Source organism: Triticum aestivum, chromosome 6D, assembly GCF_018294505.1.
Source record: "Triticum aestivum cultivar Chinese Spring chromosome 6D, IWGSC CS RefSeq v2.1, whole genome shotgun sequence".
Lineage (NCBI taxonomy): Eukaryota > Viridiplantae > Streptophyta > Magnoliopsida > Poales > Poaceae > Triticum > Triticum aestivum.
The window spans coordinates 286452637-286476663 of record NC_057811.1 but is presented as its reverse complement, the minus strand read 5'-3'; the positions used below and the strand labels follow the sequence as shown (position 1 = coordinate 286476663).

Sequence of the window (24027 nt, the reverse complement as noted above, 5' to 3'; positions counted from 1 at the left end):
GAGACACCACGTGATGATCGGGTGTGATAGACTCTACATTCACATACAACGGGTGCAAGACAGTTTTGCACATGCGGAATACTTGGGTTAAACTTGACGAGCCTAGCATGTACAGACATGGCCTCGAAACACTGGAGACCGAAAGGTCGAACGTGAATCATATAGTAGATATGATCAACATAGAGATGCTCACCATTGATGACTACTCCATCTCACGTGATGATCGGACATGGGTTAGTTGATTTGGATCACGTATCACTTAGATGACCTGAGGGATGTCTATTTAAGTGGGAGTTCTTTAGTAATTTGATTAATTGAACTTAATTTATCATGAACTTAGTCCTGATAGTATTTGCATATCTATGTTGTAGATCAATGGCTCGTGCTACCGTTCCCCTGAATTTTAATGCGTTCCTAGAGAAAGCTAAGTTGAAAGATGATGGTAGCAATGACACAGACTGGGTCCGTAACTTGAGGATAATCCTCATTGCTGCATAGAAGAATTATGTCCTTGATGCACCACTAGGTAAAAGGCCAGCTGCAGGAGCAGATGCTGATGTTTTGAATGTCTAGCAAGCTCGGTCTGATGACTACTCAATAGTTCAGTGTGTCATCCTTTACGGCTTAGAATCAGGACTTCAAAGACGTTTTGAACATCATGGAGTATATGAGATGTTCCAGGAGTTGAAGTTAATATTTCAAGCAAATGCCCGAGTTGAGAGATATGAAGTCTCCAACAAGTTCTATAGCTGCAAGATGGAGGAGAACAGTTCTGTCAGTGAACACATACTCAAAATGTCTAGGTATCATAATCACTTGACTCGGTTGGGAGTCAATCTTCCAGATGATAGTGTTATTGACAGAGTTCTTCAATCACTACCACCAAGCTACAAAGGCTTCATGATGAACTATAATATGCAAGGGATGGAGAAGTCAATTCCCGAGCTCTTCGCAATGCTCAAAGTTGTGGAGGTAGAAATCAAGAAGGAGCGTCAAGTTTTGATGGTTAACAAAACCACTAGTTTCAATAAAAAGGGCAAGGGAAAGAAGGGGAACTTCAAGAAGAATGGCAAGCAAGTTGCCACTCCCGGGAAGAAGCCAAAAGCTAGACCCAAGCCTGAAACTGAGTGCTTCTACTGCAAAGGGACTGGTCACTGGAAGCGGAACTGCACCAAGTATTTGGCGGATAAGAAGGATGGCAAAGTGAACAAAGGTATATTTGATATACATGTTATTGATGTGTACCTTACTAATGCTCGTAGTAGCGCCTGGGTATTTGATACTGGTTCGGTTGCTCATATTTGTAACTCGAAACAGGAGCTACGGATTAAATGAAGATTGCCTAAGGACTAGGTGACGATGCGCGTCAGGAATGGTTCCAAGGTCGATGTGATCGTCGTCGGCATGCTACCTCTACATCTACCTTCGGGGTTAGTTTTAGACCTGAATAATTGTTATTTGGTGCCAGCATTGAGCATGAACATTATATCTGGATCTTGTTTAGTGCGAGACGGTTATTAATTTAAATCAGAGAATAATGGTTGTTCTATTTATATGAGTAATATCTTTTATGGTCATGCACCCTTGAAGAGTGGTCTATTTTTGTTGAATCTTGATTGTAGTGATACACATATTCATAATACTGATGCCAAAAGATGCAAAGTTGATAATGATAGTGCAACATATATGTGGCACTGCCGTTTAGGTCATATTGGTGTAAAGCGTATGAAGAAACTCCATGTAGATGGACTTTTGGAATCATTTGATACTTGCGAACCATGCCTCATGGGCAAGATGACTAAAACTCCGTTCTCCGGAACAATGGAGCGAGCCAATGACTTATTGGAAATAATACATACCGATGTATGCGGTCCAATGAGTGTTGAGGCACGCGGCGGGTATCGTTATTTTCTGACCTCCACGGATGATTTGAGTAGATATGGGTATATCTACTTAATGAAACATAAGTCTGAAACATTTGAGAAGTTCAAAGAATATCAGAGTGAAGTGGAGAATCATCGTGATAAGAAAATAAAGTTTCTACGATCTGATCGTGGAGGCGAATATTTGAGTTACAAGTTTGGCCTTCATTTAAAACAATGTGGAATAGTTTCACAACTCACGCCACCTAGAACACCACAACGTAATGGTGTGTCCGAATGTCATAACTGTACTTTACTAGATATGGTGCGATCTATGATGTCTCTTACCGACTTACCACTATCGTTTTGGGGTTATGCATTAGAGACAGCTGCATTCACGTTAAATAGGCCACCGTCTAAATCCGTTGAGACGACACCGTATGATGTGGTTTGGCAAGAAACCTAAGTTGTCGTTTCTTAAAGTTTGGGGTTGCGACACTTATGTCAAAAGGCTTCAGCCTGATAAGCTCGAACCCAAATAGGAGAAGTGCGTCTTCATAGGATACCCTAAGGAAACAATTGGGTACACCTTCTACCACAGATCCGGAGGCGAGATCTTTGTTGCCAAGAATGGAACATTTCTAGAGAAGGAGTTTCTCTCGAAAGAAGTGAGTGGGAGGAAAGTAGAACTTGATGAGGTAATTGTACCTTCTCTCAATTTCGAAGGTAGCACATTAGAGAAATCTGTTCTCGTGATGCCTACACCAACAAGAGAGGAAGCTAATGATGATGATCATGAAACTTCGGGTCAAGTTACTACTGGACCTCGTAGGTAGAACAGAGCACGTTCCGCACCAGAGTGGTATGGTAATCCTGTCCCAGAAGTCATGTTACTAGACCATGACGAACCTACGAACTATCAAGAAGCAATGATGAGCCCAGATTCCGGCAGATGGCTTGAAGCCATGAAATCTGAGATAGGATCCATGTATGAGAACAAAGTATGGACTTTGGCGGACTTGCCTGATGATCGGCAAGCCATAGAGAATAAATGGATCTTCAAGAAGAAGACTGATGCTCATGGTAATGTTACTTTCTACAAAGCTCGACTTGTCGCAAAAGGTTTTTGACAAGTTCAAGGGGTTGACTACGATGAGACTTACTCACCTGTAGCGATGCTTAAGTCTGTCTGAATCATGTTAGCAATTGCCGCATTTTATGATTATGAAATCTGGCAAATGGACGTCAAAACTGCATTCCTTAATGGATTTCTTAAAGAAGAGTTGTATATGATGCAACCAGAAGGTTTTGTCGATCCTAAAGGTGCTAACAAAGTGTGCATACTCCAGCGATCCATCTATGTACTGGTGCAAGCATCTCGGAGTTGGAATATACGCTTTGATGAGGTGACCAAAGCATATGGATTTATACAGACGTTCGGTGAAGCATGTATTTACAAGTAAGTGAGTGGAAGCTCAGTAGCATTTCTAATATTATATGTAGATGACATATTGTTGATTGGAAATGATGTAGAATTTCTGGATAGCATAAAAGGCTACTTGAATAAGAGTTTTTCAATGAAAGACCTCGGTGAAGCTGCTTATATATTGGGCATCAAGATCTATAGAGATAGATCAAGACGCTTAATAGGACTTTCACAAAGCACATACCTTGACAAAGTTTTGAAGAAGTTCAAAATGGATCAGTCAAAGAAAGGGTTCTTGCCTGTGTTGCAAGGTGTGAAGTTGAGTCAGACTCAAAGCCCGACCACTGCAGAAGATAGAGAGAAAATGAAAGTCATTGCCTATGCCTCAGCCATAGGTTCTATCATGTATGCTATGATGTGTATGAGACCTGATGTGTGCCTTGCCATAAGTCTGGCAGGGAGGTACCAAAGTAATCCAGGAGTGGATCACTGGACAATGGTCAAGAACATCCTGATGTACCTGAAAAGGACCAAGGATATGTTTCTCGTTTATGGAGGTGACAAAGAGCTCATCGTAAATGGTTACATCGATGCTAGCTTTGGCACTGATCCGGATGACTCTAAGTCACAAACCGGATACTTATTTATATTGAATGGTGGAGCTGTAAGTTGGTGCGGTTCCAAGCAGAGCGTCGTGGCGGGATCTACGTGTGAAGCGGAGTACATAGCTGCTTCGGAAGCAGCAAATGAAGGAGTCTGGATGAAGGAGTTCATATCTGATCTAGGTGTAATACCTAGTGCATCGGGTCCAATGAAAATCTTTTGTGACAATACTGGAGCGATTGCCTTGGCAAAGGAATCCAGATTTCACAAGAGAACCAAACACATCAAGAGATGCTTCAACTCCATCCGTGAACAAGTCAAGGAGGGAGACATAGATCTGAATGTAGCAGACCCGTTGACTAAGCCTCTTCCACGAGCAAAACATGATCAGCACCAAGATTCCATGGGTGTTAGATTCATTACAATGTAATCTAGATTATTGACTCTAGTGCAAGTGGGAGACTGAAGGAAATATGTCCTAGAGGCAATAATAATGTTTTTATTTTATATTTCCTTATTCATGATAAAGGTTTATTATTCATGCTAGAATTGTATTGATCGGAAACCTAAATACATGTGTGAATACATAAAAAACACCGTGTCCCTAGTGAGCCTCTACTTGACTAGCTCGTTGATCAAAGATGGTTAAGGTTTCCTAACCATGGACATGAGTTGTCATTTGATAACGGGATCACATCATCAGGAGAATGATGTGATGGACAAGACCCATCCGTTAGCTTAGCATTATGATCGTCCAGTTTTATTGCTATTGCTTTCTTCATGTCAAATACATATTCCTACGTGTAGGATCGAAAGTAGGTCTAGAGGGGGTGATTAGACTACTTGACCAAATAAAAAGCTAGCATTTTCCCAATTTTAAGTCTTGGCAGATTTTAGCTACTTAGCACATGGCAAGCAATCAACCTACACATGCAATTCTAAGAGTATAGCAGCGGAATGTAAAACATTGCATATGAAGGTAAAGGGAAGGGTTTGGAGAAGGCAAACGCAATGTAGACATGGAGATTTTTGGCGTTGTTCCGATAGGTGGTGCTATCATACATCCATGTTGATGGAGACTTCAAACCACGAAGGGTAACGGTTGCGCGAGGCCACGGAGGGCTCCACCCACGAAGGGTCCACGAAGAAGCAACCTTGTCTATCCCACCATGGCCATCGCCCATGAAGGACTTGCCTCACTTGGGTAGATCTTCAGGAAGTAGGCGATCTCCTTGCCCTTACAAGCTCCTTGGTTCAACTCCACAATCTTGTCGGGGGCTCCCTAGTGACACCTAACCAATCTAGGAGACACCACTCTCCAAAAGGTAATAGATGGTGTGTTGATGATGAACTCCTTGCTCTTGTGCTTCAAATGATAGTCTCCTCAACACTCAACTCTCTCTCTCTCTCACGGATTTGGCTATGGTGGAAAGATGATTTGAGTGGAAAGCAACTTGGGGAAGGCTAGAAATCAAGATTCTTGTGGTTGGATTGGAATGTCTTGGTCTCATCACATGAGTAGGTGGTTCTCTCTCAGAAAATGAGTAGTGGAAGTGTAGGCACGTTCTGATGGCTCCCTCTTGAATAGAGAATGGGGTGGGGGTATATATAGCCTCCACACAAAATCTAAACATTACACACATCTGACCCAACTCGATCAGACCGAATAGGTGAACTCGGTGAGACCGATTCAGCTTAAAATGTGAATGTTAGGATTCTCGGTGGGACCGACATGATCAACTCGGTGAGACCGATGCGCTAGGGTTAGGGAAAACCTCATCTCGATGTGACCGGTTGCGTGAACTGGTGAGACTGATTTCAGCAATGAGCAAACAGAGAGTTGGTCAGGCAAACTCGGTGGGACCGATCGCTCCTTTCGGTGAGACCGAAACATTACGAAAGGGAAACATGGAGTTTGCAATGCGAACTCGGTGGGGATGATTGCTCATTTTGGTGAGACCGAAATGTTATGAAGGGAAAAAGAGAGTTTGCAATCCCATCTCGGTGAGACCGAACTGACTAGGGTTTCTGGCTATGGCTATGTCAAAGGAACTCGGTGGCGCCGGATGGATCAAATCGGTGGGCCGAGTTTGACTTTAGGTTTAGGACATATTGGGATTTGAGAAAGTGGTGGAGGGCTTTGGAGCATATCACTAACATTTTGAGCAAGTAGACCATTAAGCAACACCTCATCCCCTTTTAATAGTATTGGCTTTTCCTATGGACTCAATGTGATCTTGGATCACTAAAATAGAAATGTAGAGTCTTCAGCTTTTACCAATATTTGTCCTTAGCATTTTGAGGGGTCCACACCTCTGGTCCATGCCATTGCTAATCATTGAACTTTCTGAAATAATCAAATTGAATGGATATTACTTCAATGAGCTATATGTTGTTATGAATTACCAAAACCACCCGGGGATTAGTTGCACTTTCACTTCAACTATGAGATTATGCAACTCTCAGATACCGGAGGAATGCCTTCTATGCTATCAAACATCACAACATAACTGGCTGATTATAAAGATGCTCTACAGGTATCTCCGAAGGTGTTTGTTGAGTTGGCATAGATCGAGATTAGGATTTGTCACTCCGAGTATCGGAGAGGTATCTCTGGGCCCTCTCGGTAATACACGTCATAAGCTTGCAAGCAAATGACTAAGGAGTTAGTCACGAGGTGATGTATTACGGAATGAGTAAAGAGACTTGCCGGTAACGAGATTAAACTAGCTATGAAGATACCGACGATCGAATCTCGGGCAAGTAACATACCGATAGATAAAGGGAATTATGTATGTTGTCATAACGGTTCGACCGATAAAGATCTTCGTAGAATATGTAGGAGCCAATACGGGAATCCAGGTTCCGCTATCGGTTATTGACCGGAGAGGTGTCTCGACCATGTCTACATAGTTCTCGAACCTGTAGGGTCCGCACGCTTAACATTCAATGACGATATAGTATTATATGAGTTACGTGATTTGGTGACCGAATGTTGTTCAGAGTCCCGGATGAGATCACGGACATAATGAGGAGTCTCGAAATGGTCGAGAGGTAAAGATTGATATATAGGACGATGGTATTCGGACACCGGAAGTGTTTCGGAGGGTACCGGGTACATATCGGGTCACCCGAATGGGTTCCGGGCACCCCGGGCAAAAGATATGGGCCTTATGGGCCAAGAGGGGAAACGCATCAGCCACAAGGGGCTGGTGCGTCCCCCATATGGGCCGAACTAGGAGGAGAAGGAAAGAGGGGAAGGGAAAAGGAAAGGGGGGATTCGGCCTCCCCCTTCCTTCCCTCCTCCCTCCTCTTTCCTTCCTCCTCCGGCAAATAAGGCAGGGGGCGCGGCCGAGGGGAGACCCCGAGTAGGATTCGGCCTACTTGGGCGCCTCCTGGCAGCCTCCCCTCTCCCTCCCACCTATATATATGTGGGGGCGCCCTAGAACACACCAGATCAATTGTTAGCCGTGTGCGGCACCCACTCCACCATTTACACCCCCGGTCATATCTTTGTAGTGCTTAGGCAAAGCCCTGCGAGGATCACTTCACCATCACCTTCACCATGCCATCGTGCTGACGAAACTCATCTACTACCTTGACAACTTGCTGGATCAAGAAGGCGAGGGACGTCACCGAGCTGAACGTGCATGTACAGAACGCGGAGGTGCCGCGCGTTCGGTACTTGATCGGTTGACGTGAGAACAAGTTCGACTACATCAACCGCGTTATGAAACGCTTCCGCTTACGGTCTACGAGGGTATGTAGATACACTCTCCCCCTCGTTGCTATGCATCTCCATGGATAGATCACTGCGTGTGCGTAGAATTTTTTTGTTTTCCATGCAATGATTCCAAACAACAGCATCCAAGACAAGGCCAAGCAGAAGAGATAGCTCTTTGAGAAATCAAAGGACAGGTCAAGAAGACCAATACAAGCCAAAGGAACAAGATATCACTAAGGAAAAACCTCCCTTACCGGGCAGGCGAGCCCGGTCAGGTCGAGGCCACACCAAAGACAAGTCTCAAGACTCCCCCGGCAAGCTTGCCGGGGACGCCGAGGGCTGATCACCCCGCCAAGACGCCACCGCTCCACCTCACAGCAACGCAAGTCACCTCTCAGTGCAGTGTCGATCCCCCAAGTGATTAAGTGGCTGTCATTTGGCACATGGCAGCCCATTCTGAGGAAGATCACCCTTAAATGACACCTGTCCAAAGGCGTGTCACGCAGGCAGGCGAGGAGGTGGTTGAATAGCACAGCAAGGCTTGTCGAGCCACCCCTATGATGTGACACTAAGCGGTGCATTTAATGCACCTTGTCCTGTCTGCAGAGTTAGGTATGATAGCACTGTGGCTATCTAATCGTTCGATAATGACTATTTTGCCATTGTGGTAACCCCTTGACCTATAAAAGGAGGGTCGTGGCAACCATAGGGAGGATTCGGACCCTTGTACACTCATTCACGCGTAGCTGCTCCCGTCCTGAGGCGACCTTGCCGGGCTTGAGCGTCGCGTCTCCACCATGGTCCTTTCATCAATCCACCAAAGTAGGAGTAGTGTTTTACGCCTCGCGGCGGCCCGAACTTGGGTAAAAACTGACTGTGTCATCTCTGTCGTGCTGCTCTACGGCCTCCGCTCTTTGTGCAATGCACCCTTCCCCCTTGCCAAACCACAAGGGTCTGATGGCCCCATAGGTGGCCGTGTTGAACCACGACAACAAGAATGCAACAAGTATTGTGCCGCACTTGAGAGCGTTGAAGCCCGTCCCGTGAGTGTCCTAGGCATGGGTGACTTGGTATGACCTCTCCTATTTCATTGATATGCCATGTTCATCTTTGTTGCATCTTGTGCCCTTTGCAATTACATTTGTGGCCTTCTCTTTGGTTGTGTAGGCATTCCAATCTTTAGAAGCCTTCAAGGCCCAACTAAGAACAAGCCATTCAGTCTCACTCATTATTGGTCGTTTATCAAAGATTACCCCAAGTTCAAAGATCAATATGCCGCTCTAAAGAAGAAAGGAGGGCCGGCGTTTGTGGCTGGGATTGGAGATGTGGTGAAGAGGCCAAGGGGAAAGACCAACTCAAAGGTTGACGAGTAGCGTGATGTGGCATCTATCGCCTTGCGAGAAACTTTGCACGGCATGATGACTCAAAAGGAAGTGATGGACGAGAGGAAGCGCCAAGGAAAGGAGGAGCAAATGAAGATATACTTGGAGCTCCAAAGGAAGATGCTTGACATGGAGAAGGCCACCAAGAGGAGGAAGCTCGACATGGAGGAGGCTATCCAAATGAAGAAGCTCATGATCGAGGCCACCAATGCCGACACCAAGGCAAAAGAGGTGGCGCTAGCAATCATGGGCGTGGACTTGACCAACATGTCCGCAAAGAGTAGAAGTTGGTTCGAGAGCCAGCAAAAGGAGATGTTCGACCGAGACGACATGAACTAGGAAAGACTCGACCGTGGACTATGGATGTTCTTTTTGAAGGCTGGCAAGTGTGTCAGCCGCTGGCTTTGTTGCCGGCGAGAAAACTTGGGGGGTTTTCATTTTTGAAGGCTGGCAAGGGTGTTGGTTGTTGGCTTTGCCGGCATGATCATTTTGTAGGTTGGCATATGTATGCCGGCCACTGGCGCTCTAGTCAGCATGAACTATGCATGGCTGTTGGCATGAACTACGACCGCGGTGGCAAAATTTCATTTGCAAAAAAATCCAGGCGAACAGACGGGATGCGTCCGTGCGTTGGGTGCACGGCCAGCGCATCCAGGAAAACGGCCGGACGCCGCCCCATTGCCCTACCCAACAGACAAAATCCGGAAAAAACAAACGTCTTTTTGGGGTCGTACGTTGGAGATGGCCTTAGAGCATCTACAACTAGGCGCCTCAAACCCGCCTCATACGCCCGGGCGGGCCACCCGGTTACTGTCCGATCACAATTTTTTGACCCAAACGACCCCACAAACGGCCCTCAAACGCCCAGGCTGACCGGTACCCCTCATATCCAGCCAAATATGGTGCAGGGCTCGGGCATGCCCACCACACCAGACCCGTCCCACGTTGACCCACCTGACCCCACATAAATTCCTCCCTTTCCACTCGCGGAACCAAACCCTAGCCACTTCACTCCCCTCCCCTCCACTCCCCTCTACCACCCAAACTTGTCTATGGCTCCTTCCGGCCGTCTCCGGCATGGCGAGAAGCGGATCCGAGTTCTTCACCTCCAAATCCGTCGACTCCGAGCTCATCCCACACGGCCCCGAGGAGGAGATGGTTGTCCGCCTTGCGCTCCGCCACACCCAGGAGGAGGCCCGTGCACGGCTGCGCTCAGACTCCTTCCGTCGGGAATCCATTGCGTCCGCCCAAATGCCTCGTCGGAGGTCGTGCGGTTCGTCTGGCGTCCGAACGCGCTGGCGGACGCGCAACCCCTCCGTTGGCGCGCCGAGCATCGGAACGCAACATGGGTCTCGTCCGACGAGAACATGGCACGGCGTGCCCGCCGTGCACGGCACCGGGCGCGGGAGGCAGCGGTAGCCCTCGCGGCGGTGGACGTCGACGAGGCGGAGTCGCATTCTCTGGCGCCCCGTATGGCGCATCAGTCCAGGCGCCGCAACCGCATCATGGTGGATGTCAGCGGCTCGTCCCCGGACGGGTCCTTCATCGTCTGACGTCCACCGGCACCCAACGGGTTCTGTACTCCGACGAGGAAGAGTAGGGCATGGGAGACGGCAGCGCCTTGAGTCCCGTGAGCCGGCTCGTGTCCCATGCCCTACTCTACCTTGTCGGCGACCGGACCAACACTCTGGGGAGCGCAACCGGCCGCCGGACATGCCACGGCGACCGGACGAGCTCCGCTTAAAGATCGCTACGTTGCATGTAATAATATGGATTTGTGGTTTCTAATTTGAGGTATCCGAATATGGATTGTATTTTTTGAGGCGCGATCGGTCACTGTCCGTGGACGCGCCCGGGCGCGTCCGCGGACGTTTGAGGGGTCGGAATTGCCAAGTCCAACTGTAGATGCTCTTGGCGCAAATCAACGGCACGTGATCTGCATGCCCGGCCCTTCGTGCTATAAATCCTCTCCCGGTTGAACGAACCACTTTGTCTGATAGGAAAAAAAATGTTGTCCCGTTTCTAACTACTTCCTTCATCATTTAAGCGACATCCATTGGACGTTTGACGGAGAGTAGTAGATAGATATACACGAGAGATATTCCACTAGAAAAATCACACTGAAAAGGAGGAAGAAGGCGGAAATATGGGGTAGGTGGAATTTGGCGGAAGGGTTGGAAAACGAAAGGTCCAAACCCGGCGTTGGATCGAGTTAGACGAATTGGCCCTAAACGTCGATCATTGCAGCCCCCGTTACGCAATTAGTGTTATTCTTGGCACCTTTCGGGGTATGGCGCCAAAGAACACTAAAAACAGAAGCTAATTAGGCCGAGACGTAGACGAGAATGATTACTGGTATTTCGCTAGGGATTGCTCCGACCCGAGGTGCGGCAAGTTTTGGCACGAAAATGAGTGCACCGCAAGCGGCCAGGTCGTTTGCGGCGTCATGTAGTACACGTGAAACTTACACGCTAGCCTTATAATGATCATGTTTGCTGTGGCTTAAGCCAAGTGTGTGGGCCCCACCCCCCTAAACACTGCTCATTTCGGTTCACTTCATAATTGGGATCCGGCCAATAAGTCCAGATAGCGATGGATGGATGGATACGGCTGGTGCGTGAAGGTTGCACGAAGCAGCGTGTGTGTAAACTATGCTTAACTTCGTTGTTAAGTACTTCCAGTATACAAACATACAGTAGTATACATATTAGTTGTGTATATAGTACTACTACTGTGTGTGGCGGGGTCTACCGTTTCTTTTTTACAGCCGTGTGCTGTGCACACAGCACACTGCTGTGTCTCTCTCCCTCTCGGAAGGGGCACCTGTCAGATCTAACGCGATCCTCCATTAGCAGGGCATTAACCACTGCATGTACATAAAGTAAGTAATCCTGCTTGGCAAGAGAATACGTACAGGAAATATTTTAGTATCTGTCTACTTGGATCTTGGAATCAGGGAGTCGCCCGTGGAGTAGTACTACGCTATTTTGTGCGTGGGTGTGTTTTCTTACTCCTATGTCTGCCACTGCCAATGGAATAATAAATAAACAAATAAAAGTCAAAACGGGAGTATCGCTTTCATACCAATTGACAACATCGCTCGAGCATTTAAGGGCCTGTTTGGATCGGATCGCACGTATAGAAGAAAAATACGCAACAGAAAAATATAGAAATTTTGACAGAAGTGAACGCAGAAACAGTTCTTCTCAACTGTGCAAGAGCAAAACGCATCTTAGTTGCGAAACTATACATTCTTGATCACATTCACATGCCACTAGTGCTTCAGCGGTGGTTTTATACAAGACAAAAACACATTTGCGTGGACTCTAACTGAAGACCACATCATATCAAGCAAGTTCAGTATGCTGTAGGAAATCCACAGACCTCCATCATCATTTGCTAGAAGCTACTCCCTCCATTCCAAAATAAATGACTCAACTTTATACTAACCAAAGTTAATACAAAGTTGAGTCATCTATTTTGGAACGGAGGGAGTACTGTATAAACCGGTCGTGACAGGCTCGTGCTCAGCCACATATGAGGAAAATAGAGGTGAATTCTTTTTCTTTCTTTTTTCGCGGGGAGAGGCGAATTCAACCCAGGAAAAAAGAACCAATTTTCCACCAGGAAGTGGCAGGCATGCAGACAAATCGGTCGCTATCGAAATCCACAAGTGGCAGCGACGGGTCACTCCAATAACCCAGTCAAAAAAGGCAAGAGAAATCCACTACTAGCACAGATGTTCTAGCTACAAGAATGACCTTGTTGTGAGCAGAACTCCCCCCGCAAAGAAATCATGCCTCGAGTTAAACGATCTTATATTTCTTTACAGAGGGAGTATCAAATATAATAAGTAACGCAGAAATAATGCCCTTTGTTGAACTTATCCTCCACTCGTTTACAAGGCCCAGGAAAGAAGATATGAAGCAGATTCAGAACTGTATAATAATACACTTCTAAACTGCCTCGAGTTACAGCGCTTACTAGGTCATATCTGGTGTGGTCTGATTCTTTGAACATACAGCTGCCCAAAGGTAAAAGAAATAGGAGTAGAAAAGGATGACTAGTTTAGCACAAGACATCGATTAATTTAACCACACTCTGGAAGAGGTCTGGAGCGACCATAGTGGAGGATGAGATCATCGCCGCTTGTATAAGCAAGGTTTCAACTGGGGCCATTCAATGTTTTTCGCCACCTTGCTCCTTTCCTGTGGAGACAAGTCAAACCGCAACATCAGTTCAGTGTTAAAATGTATTTTGACTATGTCAACGATCCCTCTGTAAACTAATATAAAAGCGTTTAGAATACTAAAATAGTGATCTAAATGCTCTTATATTAGTTTACAGAGGGAGTAATTGTTAATTGTCACTCAGGCGAAGGTAGGAAACAGGGTGACCAACCTTTTTCCTGAAATAAAACAGGACAAACATTTTGTTCTTCTCATCCTGCAGAAAGGAACCAATTAGCAACTGAGAAGTACCGGAGTAATCTTCTCTTTTCATATAATTTATGTATGGTCATGTCATTATGTCAATAAAACAAACTATATATGTACATCACTACACCGGTATGTCAAAAGGATCCAAAGTCCAACCAAAAACGAGAACCCGTCATGTGGACTTTCAAACATGGAACACAGAAAAAGATGCATCAATGGGAACTTTCAAACCCATAACCTCATACTAGATCCACTCAGCTCAAAGAACAGATTAGTTTCTGAAGCATGTCCTAAGGGTGCATAATTAAAGTTGTGACATCCATATCTCTTATTGTGCATTATTTAGTCAATGCACTAAGCAACATTGCCACTCCAAATACTACAGCTTGTGTACCCTAATATACAGAAAACCAGAATTCAGTATGAGCACGTGATAATTCAGTTTTCAAGGATATGCAAGCCTTTGGAAAGATCTTTCACTCCAGTTATTTCAGCATGATAAGAAACTAGGTTGGTCTATGTTCTTTAAAGTTTTAAACACAAACAGCACACATGCGATAATTTGGTCTTTTTGATATCAAGTTAAATTTCAACACAAATCTGTACCAATATAAAATATCCAAAGGGGCAGATCCAACAGATCTCGGCCATCCATTCATGTTAGTCCAACAGTTTTTATTGTCCTAATTGTGAGCGACTAAATACGTTTAACGCTAAACAATTCTTTCTCTTCCTGATGATTCCCTTCCTTTGGCACGAAAGGAAAGGAACTGCTCACGTCAAAAAAGAAAGGAAAGGAACTGTCGCACCGTCGCTCCGTCCCCAATCGCCTCGAGACGCCGCACCTTCATGATGCCGCCCCCATCGCCTCGAGCCGCCACACCTTGAAGGACGCCGCCCCTCACATCTCCGTGTCACCCCATCGCCTCGCCTCGGCCGTTGGCGGCGATGCCGCCGCCCTACACCGCCTGGCTGGCTGTCGGGGACGGCCCCTCCTCCTACACCCCCTGGCCGGCCGGCGGGGACGGCGCATCCTACTACAGCCGGTCGTCAGGAAGCCGCCCCCTACACCGCCTCCGGCCGTCGGGGACGCCTCATGTTCCTCGGTGTTACTCGCCGTCCATCCGCGCGGCGCAGCGGACAAAACGTCCTCGACATCCTCCAACTGGATCCTTTGATCTCCTTGGCACGGAGAATGGCGAGCAAGAGCGGCAGCGGTGGTCTCCTTGTTCGGCTCTCACTCTATCTGTCATGCTCGGTGCCCTTCCATGGTTGACATCGGGCACATGCCGGCCGACGCCGTCCCCACGGGTTCTCAGCCTTCCACATGCTGCATCTGCCCCGCTGGGAACCAATGCAGGCTCAAGCGACAACCATGGCCAGTGGATCTCTCATTGCATGAAGTTTGCGCACTTACATGCCTTTGCCACGCGCCAGCCGCCACTAACCACCCCCCCCCCCCCTTCCATGTGCTATCATGTTGATCTGATGTATTTTTCTGTTCGGTTGTGTGATCTGAATCTGATCAGACTCGCGTTTTCAGCTAATTAGCAATTAAAAAGGTGTAGACCATCTACCTGTGCATTTGTTCTCACAAAGATGAAGGGAACTGCAGAGTATTGTCCATATGGAAAAACCAAGTCAATGTGATTAATCAAGTACATTCACAAGCAGTCCGGTATAAAACCAAGTCAATGTGATTAATCAAGTACATTCACAAGAAGTCCGGTATAAAACTGATCTTCCTATAATCCTATTATCATGTAGATACTTATTATCTCATTTTGCCTTACTGTAAAGATGTATACTGATGATCTTTTAGGTGTTGTTACTTATATGAAAAGGCACAAAAGTAGCGCAGATAGTAGTACTGCAAATCTTGAAGTTGTTGCTATGCTGAAGCTAATATTCTGAACCTGAGGTGACAAGATGTAGGATCTTTGCTGGTTGCAACCAGCCCCATTTTTTTAATTTTTTTTAAGTTACCAGCCCCATTTGAGAGGTCCAATCATATTGGTGAAGGAAAATTGATAGCTCATTGCTCAGGTCTCATGCTTTTTAGAAGATTGTCAGCGATGTGAGTCCAATAAATTCAGAGATGGCATATTTATCGTATGTAACTTATGGTAATCTGGAAAAGAAATACATCGTGACAACTAGCCATTGGTAAGTCTCTGTGCTCTGTTTTTTTCCTTCTACTAGGCATCAAGGTCAGTAAAATTTCTTCATGCTTCTCCATTCATACTAGAGTTACTAAAAGATTAAGTTGACATTATTTCTTTCACTTTTGTGTATAATCCCTTATAAACACAATAGTGGGTCGGATGATTGATTTCACTGGAATTTGCGCGTACTGAAGTCATGGCTGATGCAAAGTTAATTTACAGTTTTCTTTTGTTGCTATTAAATACTTCAGAAGTCTGTCTTATGTGTAATTGATTGAATGGGTTTTCTTTTGTGGTTTCATATGATGAGTTTGTCAAGATCAGGATTAGGTATAGGCATGCGGTATTAGGTATCACCTGCTATTAAATAAACATTCATGGATCAAATGTAGTGATATTAATTCATTTCTTAATACTTCATCAATTTGGCAAATGTCAGAGATTATATACTCCCTCTGTTACGTAATATAAGAGCATTTAGATCACTACTTTATTTAGATCACTACTTTTGTGATCTAAATGCTCTTATATCACTTTACAGAGGGAGTCTACAAAAGAGCACCAATGACACATGTCATGTGAATGACCAGAGTGGGCAACCATGCATGACACATTTTGTGAAAAGAAGATTGAACAAACATGGCACATGTTGTCAAGAAAATTTTATAGATGGATAGGACATTTTTTCATGGATTTTTTCTTGGATTACAAAATGGAAGAAATTAATCTTGGAGATACATGGGGTGGAGAACGACATGAGTAAATTATTAGAGATGTGTTCTCCGAAGGACAAATGGCATCTTGATGCAAGATGGGAGGCTTAGAATTATTTCTAAGAAGATTACATGTGTGTTGCACGTGCAACTTACTAGTTTCATAAACACAAGAAATTCATGGGTAGTATTTAAGTTACCATTTCATCATAAAACCTGCCAATCGTTTGAGGGGTATAATTTAGCCGGTATTGAAAGTTTGAGGTTGTCTCCTAACCGGTTCTGGAGTTCAGGGTTGTAAATTAAACTACCCCTAGACTTCAAGGTTGAAAAATGCACTTCGCTCTTTAGACTTTAGAGTTTCGAATAATTTCAATAAAGGTAGCTGGCTGGTCAAAGGATCTGGTTATAATTTCCTTACCTGTTGTTGTGCTTTGTACTGCAGGTGAAACTTCAATATAGTCCAGGGACTTTTTCGGGAAGAAAAAAAAAACTAGCTGGGTACACGAAGAAGCTAGGAGGTAGCCGAGCACTGTATCATGTGAAAATCTTTCTAGGAAATCTTTGAAATGGTAAATACAAACCTTCGAAACAAGGGAAAAGCCAAGCTGGCTGATGGCTTCGGAGAACTTATCAGGATCAGCACCTCCGGTGTTCGGGTCTAGCCTACTCCTCACTTCCGCAATAAGAAGCCAACCACTGCTTAAACAAATGTGTAAAAGGACAGACCCAGTGCTTAAACAAATGTGTAAACACTCAAAAGTGAGCCAAAGACCATTCGTTGTAAAAATGTAGCAGCTAATCATTAAGCAAACCTTGGCTTGAGGACTCTGTTAGCTTCCTGTAGATAACTCGGAAAGTTGGTTCCCATCAAAGAAAGACAGAATATCGCCACATCTACAGAGGATGGCTCCAATGGGGTCTGTGCATAAATGACTACACATTTAATTGAAGTAACAAGTCGGGTACCAAAAAAGACATTTCCATGTTTATATTAAACGCTTGGTTCTAAACACACTGAGGACTAGTATTTTTTTTTTCAAAGGGAGGACTGCATAAGATTGTAAATCCAAAAGGAAAAAAAATGTCACAGGAATATACGTGATAAAGTCTAATCAGGAGAACAGCAAAAAACCATAGTGAATGGTATTGCTGATGATTTAGTTTACCAACATCTCAATTTAAGTGAGTAAATGATTCCTAAAGGATGATGTCGTGAAATACTAAGGAGGAGATGAACCTATTGTTGTCAACTAATACACCTCCAGTATAAACTACATTGGTTCCACTTTAAATTTAAACAACGCACCAATGTATTGAATATTGGTGATAGCAGCTTCTGTTTCAAAAACAAGAATACCATACTAATATCAGGAAATTTTTGTGTTGAAAGATCCATCATGAAAAAAAACTTTTACGAAACCCCATTCCCCTAACGGGGAAACTGCATTCGATTGTGAGTCGTACATGCTGGTTACTACTTGTGGAGTACAAAGATTGAAATGAAGGAGAACCATTCCACATATGTAGCATGATCTAACATTAGAATTAGCAGCTTGCAATTGAGAGACAGACCACAGATTGCATCACCAAGAACTGCAAAGAGTGATGCACAGAAATAATTCACAAAAAGTGAGCACTCCAGTTCACGAAGCACCAATACTATCTCATCAGCTTTACTTAGGTACAACTCCTCTCCAAATGTACAGTCTCAGCCACGGCACACCTCATTTCAAAGAAACAACTGAAGCGCACCCAGAACAAAAAAAGGAGAAGGATACAACTACAATAACCACCATGTTACCGAAGAGAAGTGAGGGGGCAAGCTAAAAGAGAAAGCCCCCCTTCTGTGGCCAATGGCTACCAAGGTCGTCAGATGGAGGGTGGGGGTATTAACAGGGTCAGGGAAAGATGGCTTGAGAGGCCGGGAGATTGCAGCACGAGGATTCCACCATGTAAAACATGAAATGATACCAAATAAAATGTGCAACTGCAAGTGGCTATGAAACTAATATAGCCAAAAATGCTAAGCTCTAGCAGAGGAATATTGTCAGTGTTCATCATATTGTAATAAAGTCATTCTGCCATATTCCGCAGTGTTTTTTCATGCTTATCAATAGTCATGAAGAAGATCATGATTTGGAATCCGAGGAGCTAATTGGGAATAACTGCTAACGCGTTTCTGCAGCTAAAATGAAAGTTAACAAGAAAGAGCAGATCCTAAACCACCGAAAACATAAAGCTAACAATGTAAAACACCACAAAAATAAATGTGGCTAGTGCTTACATGAGCCATATCACAAGCAATCACTGAAGGGTCATCTGAAACAAGATCGATGGAGAAGACCTTGTTCTTCACGTTTTTAGCAACTGCTGCATTGCCTGCAGGATGTGAATGGTAATAGCATGCTTGTGCAGGGAAATAACGAGAGGTAAATTGCAAGAGAGTGCAAAATTCAAGAAAGTAACTTCTTAGCATTCTTACCACATCCAAAATCAGCAACGGTCCATGATTTGTTATGACTCTTCAACCACTTGATTATCACATTAACTGGCTGCTCTGGCCAATGTGACATCTGCTCTTGATATCCTGCATGATACTAAAAGAGAACAGAGTGAAATTTCAACCACGTATCAGGTGAATATGGTGTTGCTTTCTCAGGATCAATTATCCTGACTTCACATATGCAAGAAGCTTTCTGCATATCAATCACTAAAAGACATTTATTTCAGATAGAATGTGCAAACAAGAAACTATATATTCAAAAGAAAAAATAGCAAACCGTGTAGAAGCTCATACATGGTTTCAGATAGAATGTGCAAACAAGATGGAAGCACAAGACCCCTCAAAAAGAAAAGATTGAATCACAGAGAAATCAAACAATGAGCACTAAATTTATGGTTTCAGGATGTCACATATGCAAAAACTCACCCTGCTCAGATACTCCGATGCTTTACCACTACAGCAGACATACTTATATTGATTAGAGCTGACATACTTATCTTGATACCGACTCCATGTCAATGCTATAAACTAATGTGCTACAAAGAAGAATAGTATATGCTAGCAGATAAAAATATTAATATGGTAGAAGAAATAAGTACATAACATACCACGTCAAAAAGCTCAGGCTCGTTTTTAAAGTAGTCAAATGCATCCTGGCCACTGGAAAATATAAGAACAAATGAGAAGAAGTGTAAATCATGCAAAAGTTGGTGCTCTGGTTTCTATGGAGGTTCCAGTATTTCCAACTCCCAAGATTAAAGGCATACACACCCCTAGGTTAATGAGATGACAATCATTCAGGCTACCAGTTGATATGAGGGATAATTGGCAGTGCCAGGTCAGACAAGGCATGAAGAATATTCTCGGGTGTTAAGGTTAACAATTGTTGTATACATTTTTTTATCACCTTTCATGATCAATATTTAGCAAATATCTGTACCATATCCGATCTAGTTAATCACAACTCACAACACCATGTGTTTCACAATATGAAACTGAAGTATTATCATGTTCTTATGATTAATTATTAGCCAAAACTATACTGTGCAGTAAGAAAATGTTAAGAGTCCTGGTCTACCAAGTACCAACACATCAAATTATACAAAAAGAAGTGTTCTGTGGAATGAATGTGAACCTGCAAGTGTACAGTTTCTCGTTTAACATTCTGAAATGACCTCCAGATAACCTTGCACGCATCTACAAATAGACGTCACCAGACAAAAAAACATCAAATTAACTCATGAGAAAAGGTCAGAGAAATAAAAAGAAGGTATAACCAACACAATCATATACAGATACCAATTTCTTTTCTTTTTTTCCCTTGAGAAAAAGGGCTGCCATCAATTTATATCATTAACAGATATAATAGATGTTGGATACAGCAAAACAAAACTAGCGCTCATGGTTACCGGAGCTTAATCCAGTTCATGATGGGTTTAGGAGGCTGAAGAAGCACTTAGAATGACCAAAATGACTAAGAAAGGAAACAAAGATCTACCAACAGTCCAATACACAGTTAATGTTTGAGCTAAACACCCGCACCCAAGTGACACTGTCCCGCACTCTAGGCCCTTGGCAGATCAGTGAAATCTAGTCCTTAAGACCTTCACAATTTCTTCACCAGCTTCGTTATCCTTGGCGTTGTTGCAGCAACGGCCTCCCATCCTCATGTCTCCTGGCACACCTCACTTGCTACTGCCAATCATCTTTAACAACTCCAGCTATCCAAACCGCACATAAATTGTGGGATTTGTTAGAAAAAAGACCTAAGAGCAAATGTGCATTTTGTGTGATGGAGACGTATATTAAATTCAGCCAAGCATTAAAGCATGTGAGTATCTCTAGGTTAGGCGTTGACATTATCAACATTAGGACACACCCCTGCTGGTACTACTGGAAATCCAGAACAATGATCACGTCATCAAATATGACCTCCCGATGCTGGGTTTAAGTGCATGTGCATACACAAAAGTTCCTGAATGTTTCGTACTAGAGATAGAGAACATGCTAAAATATGTGTAATACACCGTTTGTGCACGGGCAAAAGAAAGACTGTACTCAGTTCGTAATACAAGTATACTTCTTATACTAGTGAGTGGTACATGCTACACATGTGACGGTTAGTTAGTACTAAAGTGTGTTCCTAGAGTAGTTACTATACTACAATATTTTTCTACTCATCCTATATAAAAAAAATTATCCATCCCCATATAAATTAATCTTACACTTCATCTGAAATTTACACACTTGTTTCTTTGCCATACACTGCATGTGCATATCAGCTTTAAATCGGTTACACATGCATACATATTTAGTTGGATAGTACTCCCTCCGTCCCAAAATAAGTGTCGCTGATTTAGTAAAAAGTTAGTACACTTATTTTGGGACGGAGGGAGTACATAATTACTAGTACGCAGGTACATGCACAGCACGTTCAAAGTTTGCATTCTTATAATTAGTACTTGCACTACAGCCAGCTTAAAAACAAACTCAACCGGAACTTCAACTCAATTCAAAAAATAAATAAATCTCAAAGGTGCAAGCATTATTAGTTTAACTTCTTGTGTAGCCCTACCTTTCAATACATGCAGTTCTAAGCAACTCGCTCGAAACTTCACCTCCTAGTTATCTCAATGGCGCTTGATTGGTGCACATGTTGCATGCAGAGCACACACTGCCACGCTCACGGCCCAGCTGCCAGCACGTGTGCCATGGACGGAGCAGCTGCCCAGGCCAGGTACACGTACACACACAGATGAATGACAGCCACAAGCAGCTCAACTTTTACAGTATGTAGCAGGTACTGTCGCTGTGAATCCCAGCATTTTCAACCATCCGATGGACTTAATCAACGGTTAGCATTGCTTCTTGGTCTTATGATTCAAAAGTTCAAAACTGATACACTATATAGTAGCATAGATATAGTTTTTGCATATGCAATTAATTTTAAGTAGACTTTTATTCTACTTCTCTACAAAGTGCACTAGATATAGACAATGCCTTTAGTTGTCTACGTCTTTCGACAGTGACCAAGCATGGCATATGGGCAGGTGGGAAGTCGCACAAAGAGAGGGCAAACATGTTGGTCTCCTCATGCTGGTTTGTAAAAGATTCTAGAGATGCAACATGGCATGATCCAACCGAACTGAGAAATAGATCCAACAGCCAAGGATGATGGGATTCACCACTTCTCCATCATTGGATAAGAGTAAATCAACGGCTGATATTTGAAGTTATTAGTACACTATATTAAGGATTTGTAGGAGATTCTAGAGATGCAACGTAGCACGATCCAACCAAACTGAGAAATAAATCCAGCGGCCAAGGACGATGGGATTTGCCACTTCTCCATTGGATAAAAATAAATCAACGGATAATACTTTGAAGTTATTGGTACACTATATAGTGGTATAGATATAGATATACTTTTTTGCAAAGTGGCACGTATGATCATAATTCCCGTAATTTTTTTATCATAATTGTGTACAGTTGTTTTAATGAAATGAAATGAATTATCGTGCATTCTAGCAGTATGCTCTAATATTTTCATCTTCAGGGATTTTAATCATATGAGTAAGTATTCAAAAGTCAAAAATCCCATGCGGTGCATACATACAGATGTAGCAAATCATCTCATCGAACACACCAGTTTGCAAAGGAAACGAATACCAAGCTACCAACACTCCTCGTTCTAGTATTCTACCCATGCAGCTCTAGGAGCCTCTACCCCTACAAAGGAATTACCTTTTCGAGTAGGCTCGCAGGCTTGCGCCCCTTGGGTATTGCGGCGGCCTCGCCGGCCTTGCGACGCCGCTTCTCCAGGGGGGAGGCCGCATCCACTGGAGGGGCAGGCGGAGGTGCCTGTTGTGAGCAAGAAGAATCCTTCTGGCGTTTCCCGACTCCTCCTCTACGCCGCCTCTTGCGGCCGTCGACGGTCGACTCTTGCTGAGGTTCCATCTAGGAGGGGAGGCCGGCGGCCGGAGTCGCAGCGGCGGCGTGACCTTTTCAGGGTTTGGGGGGAATTCGTGCGGCTGTTCTGTTGCAAACTTGCAACCCAGTTACACGGAAGCGGGCCAGCGATACATACGCCTGTCGTCGCCGAGGCTAAGATAGCACGGCCCAAAGTGCATGATATTAGCCCATGCCCTTGTACCCCTGGGTAAAGGTTATACTTGACCCCTCAAAAAAAGTTATACTTTAAGCTCTTCACAAAAAAATTATACTCAATCCTAAAAAAAAAGCCCCTCCAAAAAATTATACTCTCTATGAAAGAATTTTGTAATTTTCTTTACACATTTATACATTATTAAGAGAAATTTATAAATATTTTTAGCCTGTTAGATATATTTTTGACATACTAATAGCCGTACAAAGCATTACACGATGTTCAAAATTGTATATACAATCATGCGCATTTTATGTTCTAAAAATATTTAATATTTTAATAAACATCAAGTATCCCATATTATTATATACTTAAGAGAGTGATTCTCGCTAACTTATTTATCTCAACATGCAAGTATGTCATATCATCAACAGATTGACCCCAACCAGGAAGCAGCTAGAGCAAAGACCAGTTTCAGGGGCTACTGATGGTGTTACGACCCAGTGGTGCCACACCTTAACGCAAAACGATTTGACTACGCTTCTCAGTCGGTGTGTCTCTATTGAAGTGGCGGCGGTCAATCCGATCTTGTGGGTCCGGCCGCATGTATTATACACCTAAGTATTTTGGGATTATTTGGTTTTCGTAAGGTGACTTGTACACCTAGACGAAGGGAGTAGTAACAGATGTATAGTGTCATGCAAAGCTTTATTTATTAGATTATAGACTCATTTTGTGTTGGCATATATGATGTTATTCATCGAATGAGTAATTAGCCAAGTTACTCAATTTACCTTTCTCATCATTAACTCATTGGCACATAGGCAAATTTGCTGAGTCGGACCCGATGTTACTCTTGAAGTTACTCCCACTGTGACCGGTTAAGTGTAGTGTTGCATGACACCATACATACATTACTCCTCACTATATAGTACTAGCTCCGTCCTGATTTATTAGTTCCTCTTGATGTTTGGGTAAAAGTTTGACTACATACTTGACTAGCAAAATGTTATGCATGACACCAAATATTATATGAATTCATATTTGAATGTAGTTTCCAATATATTACTTTTGTTATATACAACTTATTTTAGTTAAAATC

The 24027-nt window shown here is 43.7% G+C and overlaps 1 protein-coding gene across 1 annotated transcript; it reads right to left on the bottom strand.

The window, feature by feature from the left end:
* Nucleotides 1–12842: 12842 nt before the first annotated feature.
* On the bottom strand, nucleotides 12843–22894 carry LOC123144685 (ribosomal RNA-processing protein 8). The gene is made up of 9 exons (XM_044563895.1): nucleotides 22565–22894; nucleotides 19956–20017; nucleotides 19429–19480; nucleotides 18800–18914; nucleotides 18602–18696; nucleotides 17130–17236; nucleotides 16899–17013; nucleotides 13399–13443; nucleotides 12843–13205 (listed from the first exon to the last, which is right to left on the bottom strand). The coding sequence occupies exons 1-9, from the start codon at nucleotides 22775–22777 to the stop codon at nucleotides 13137–13139; spliced, it is 873 nt and encodes a 290-aa protein (XP_044419830.1). The 5' UTR covers nucleotides 22778–22894; the 3' UTR covers nucleotides 12843–13136.
* Nucleotides 22895–24027: the final 1133 nt, after the last annotated feature.

Excerpts from the sequence above, each read along its gene's own strand:
- LOC123144685 (XM_044563895.1), bottom strand. The coding sequence starts at position 22,777 with ATGGAACCTCAGCAAGAGTCGACCGTCGACGGCCGCAAGAGGCGGCGT. Across the intron at positions 18,697-18,799 it reads CGTTGCTGATTTTGGATGTG|GCAATGCAGCAGTTGCTAAA; the intron begins GTAAGAATGCTA and ends CACATCCTGCAG. Across the intron at positions 17,014-17,129 it reads AACAGAGTCCTCAAGCCAAG|TGGTTGGCTTCTTATTGCGG; the intron begins GTTTGCTTAATG and ends TTGTTTAAGCAG.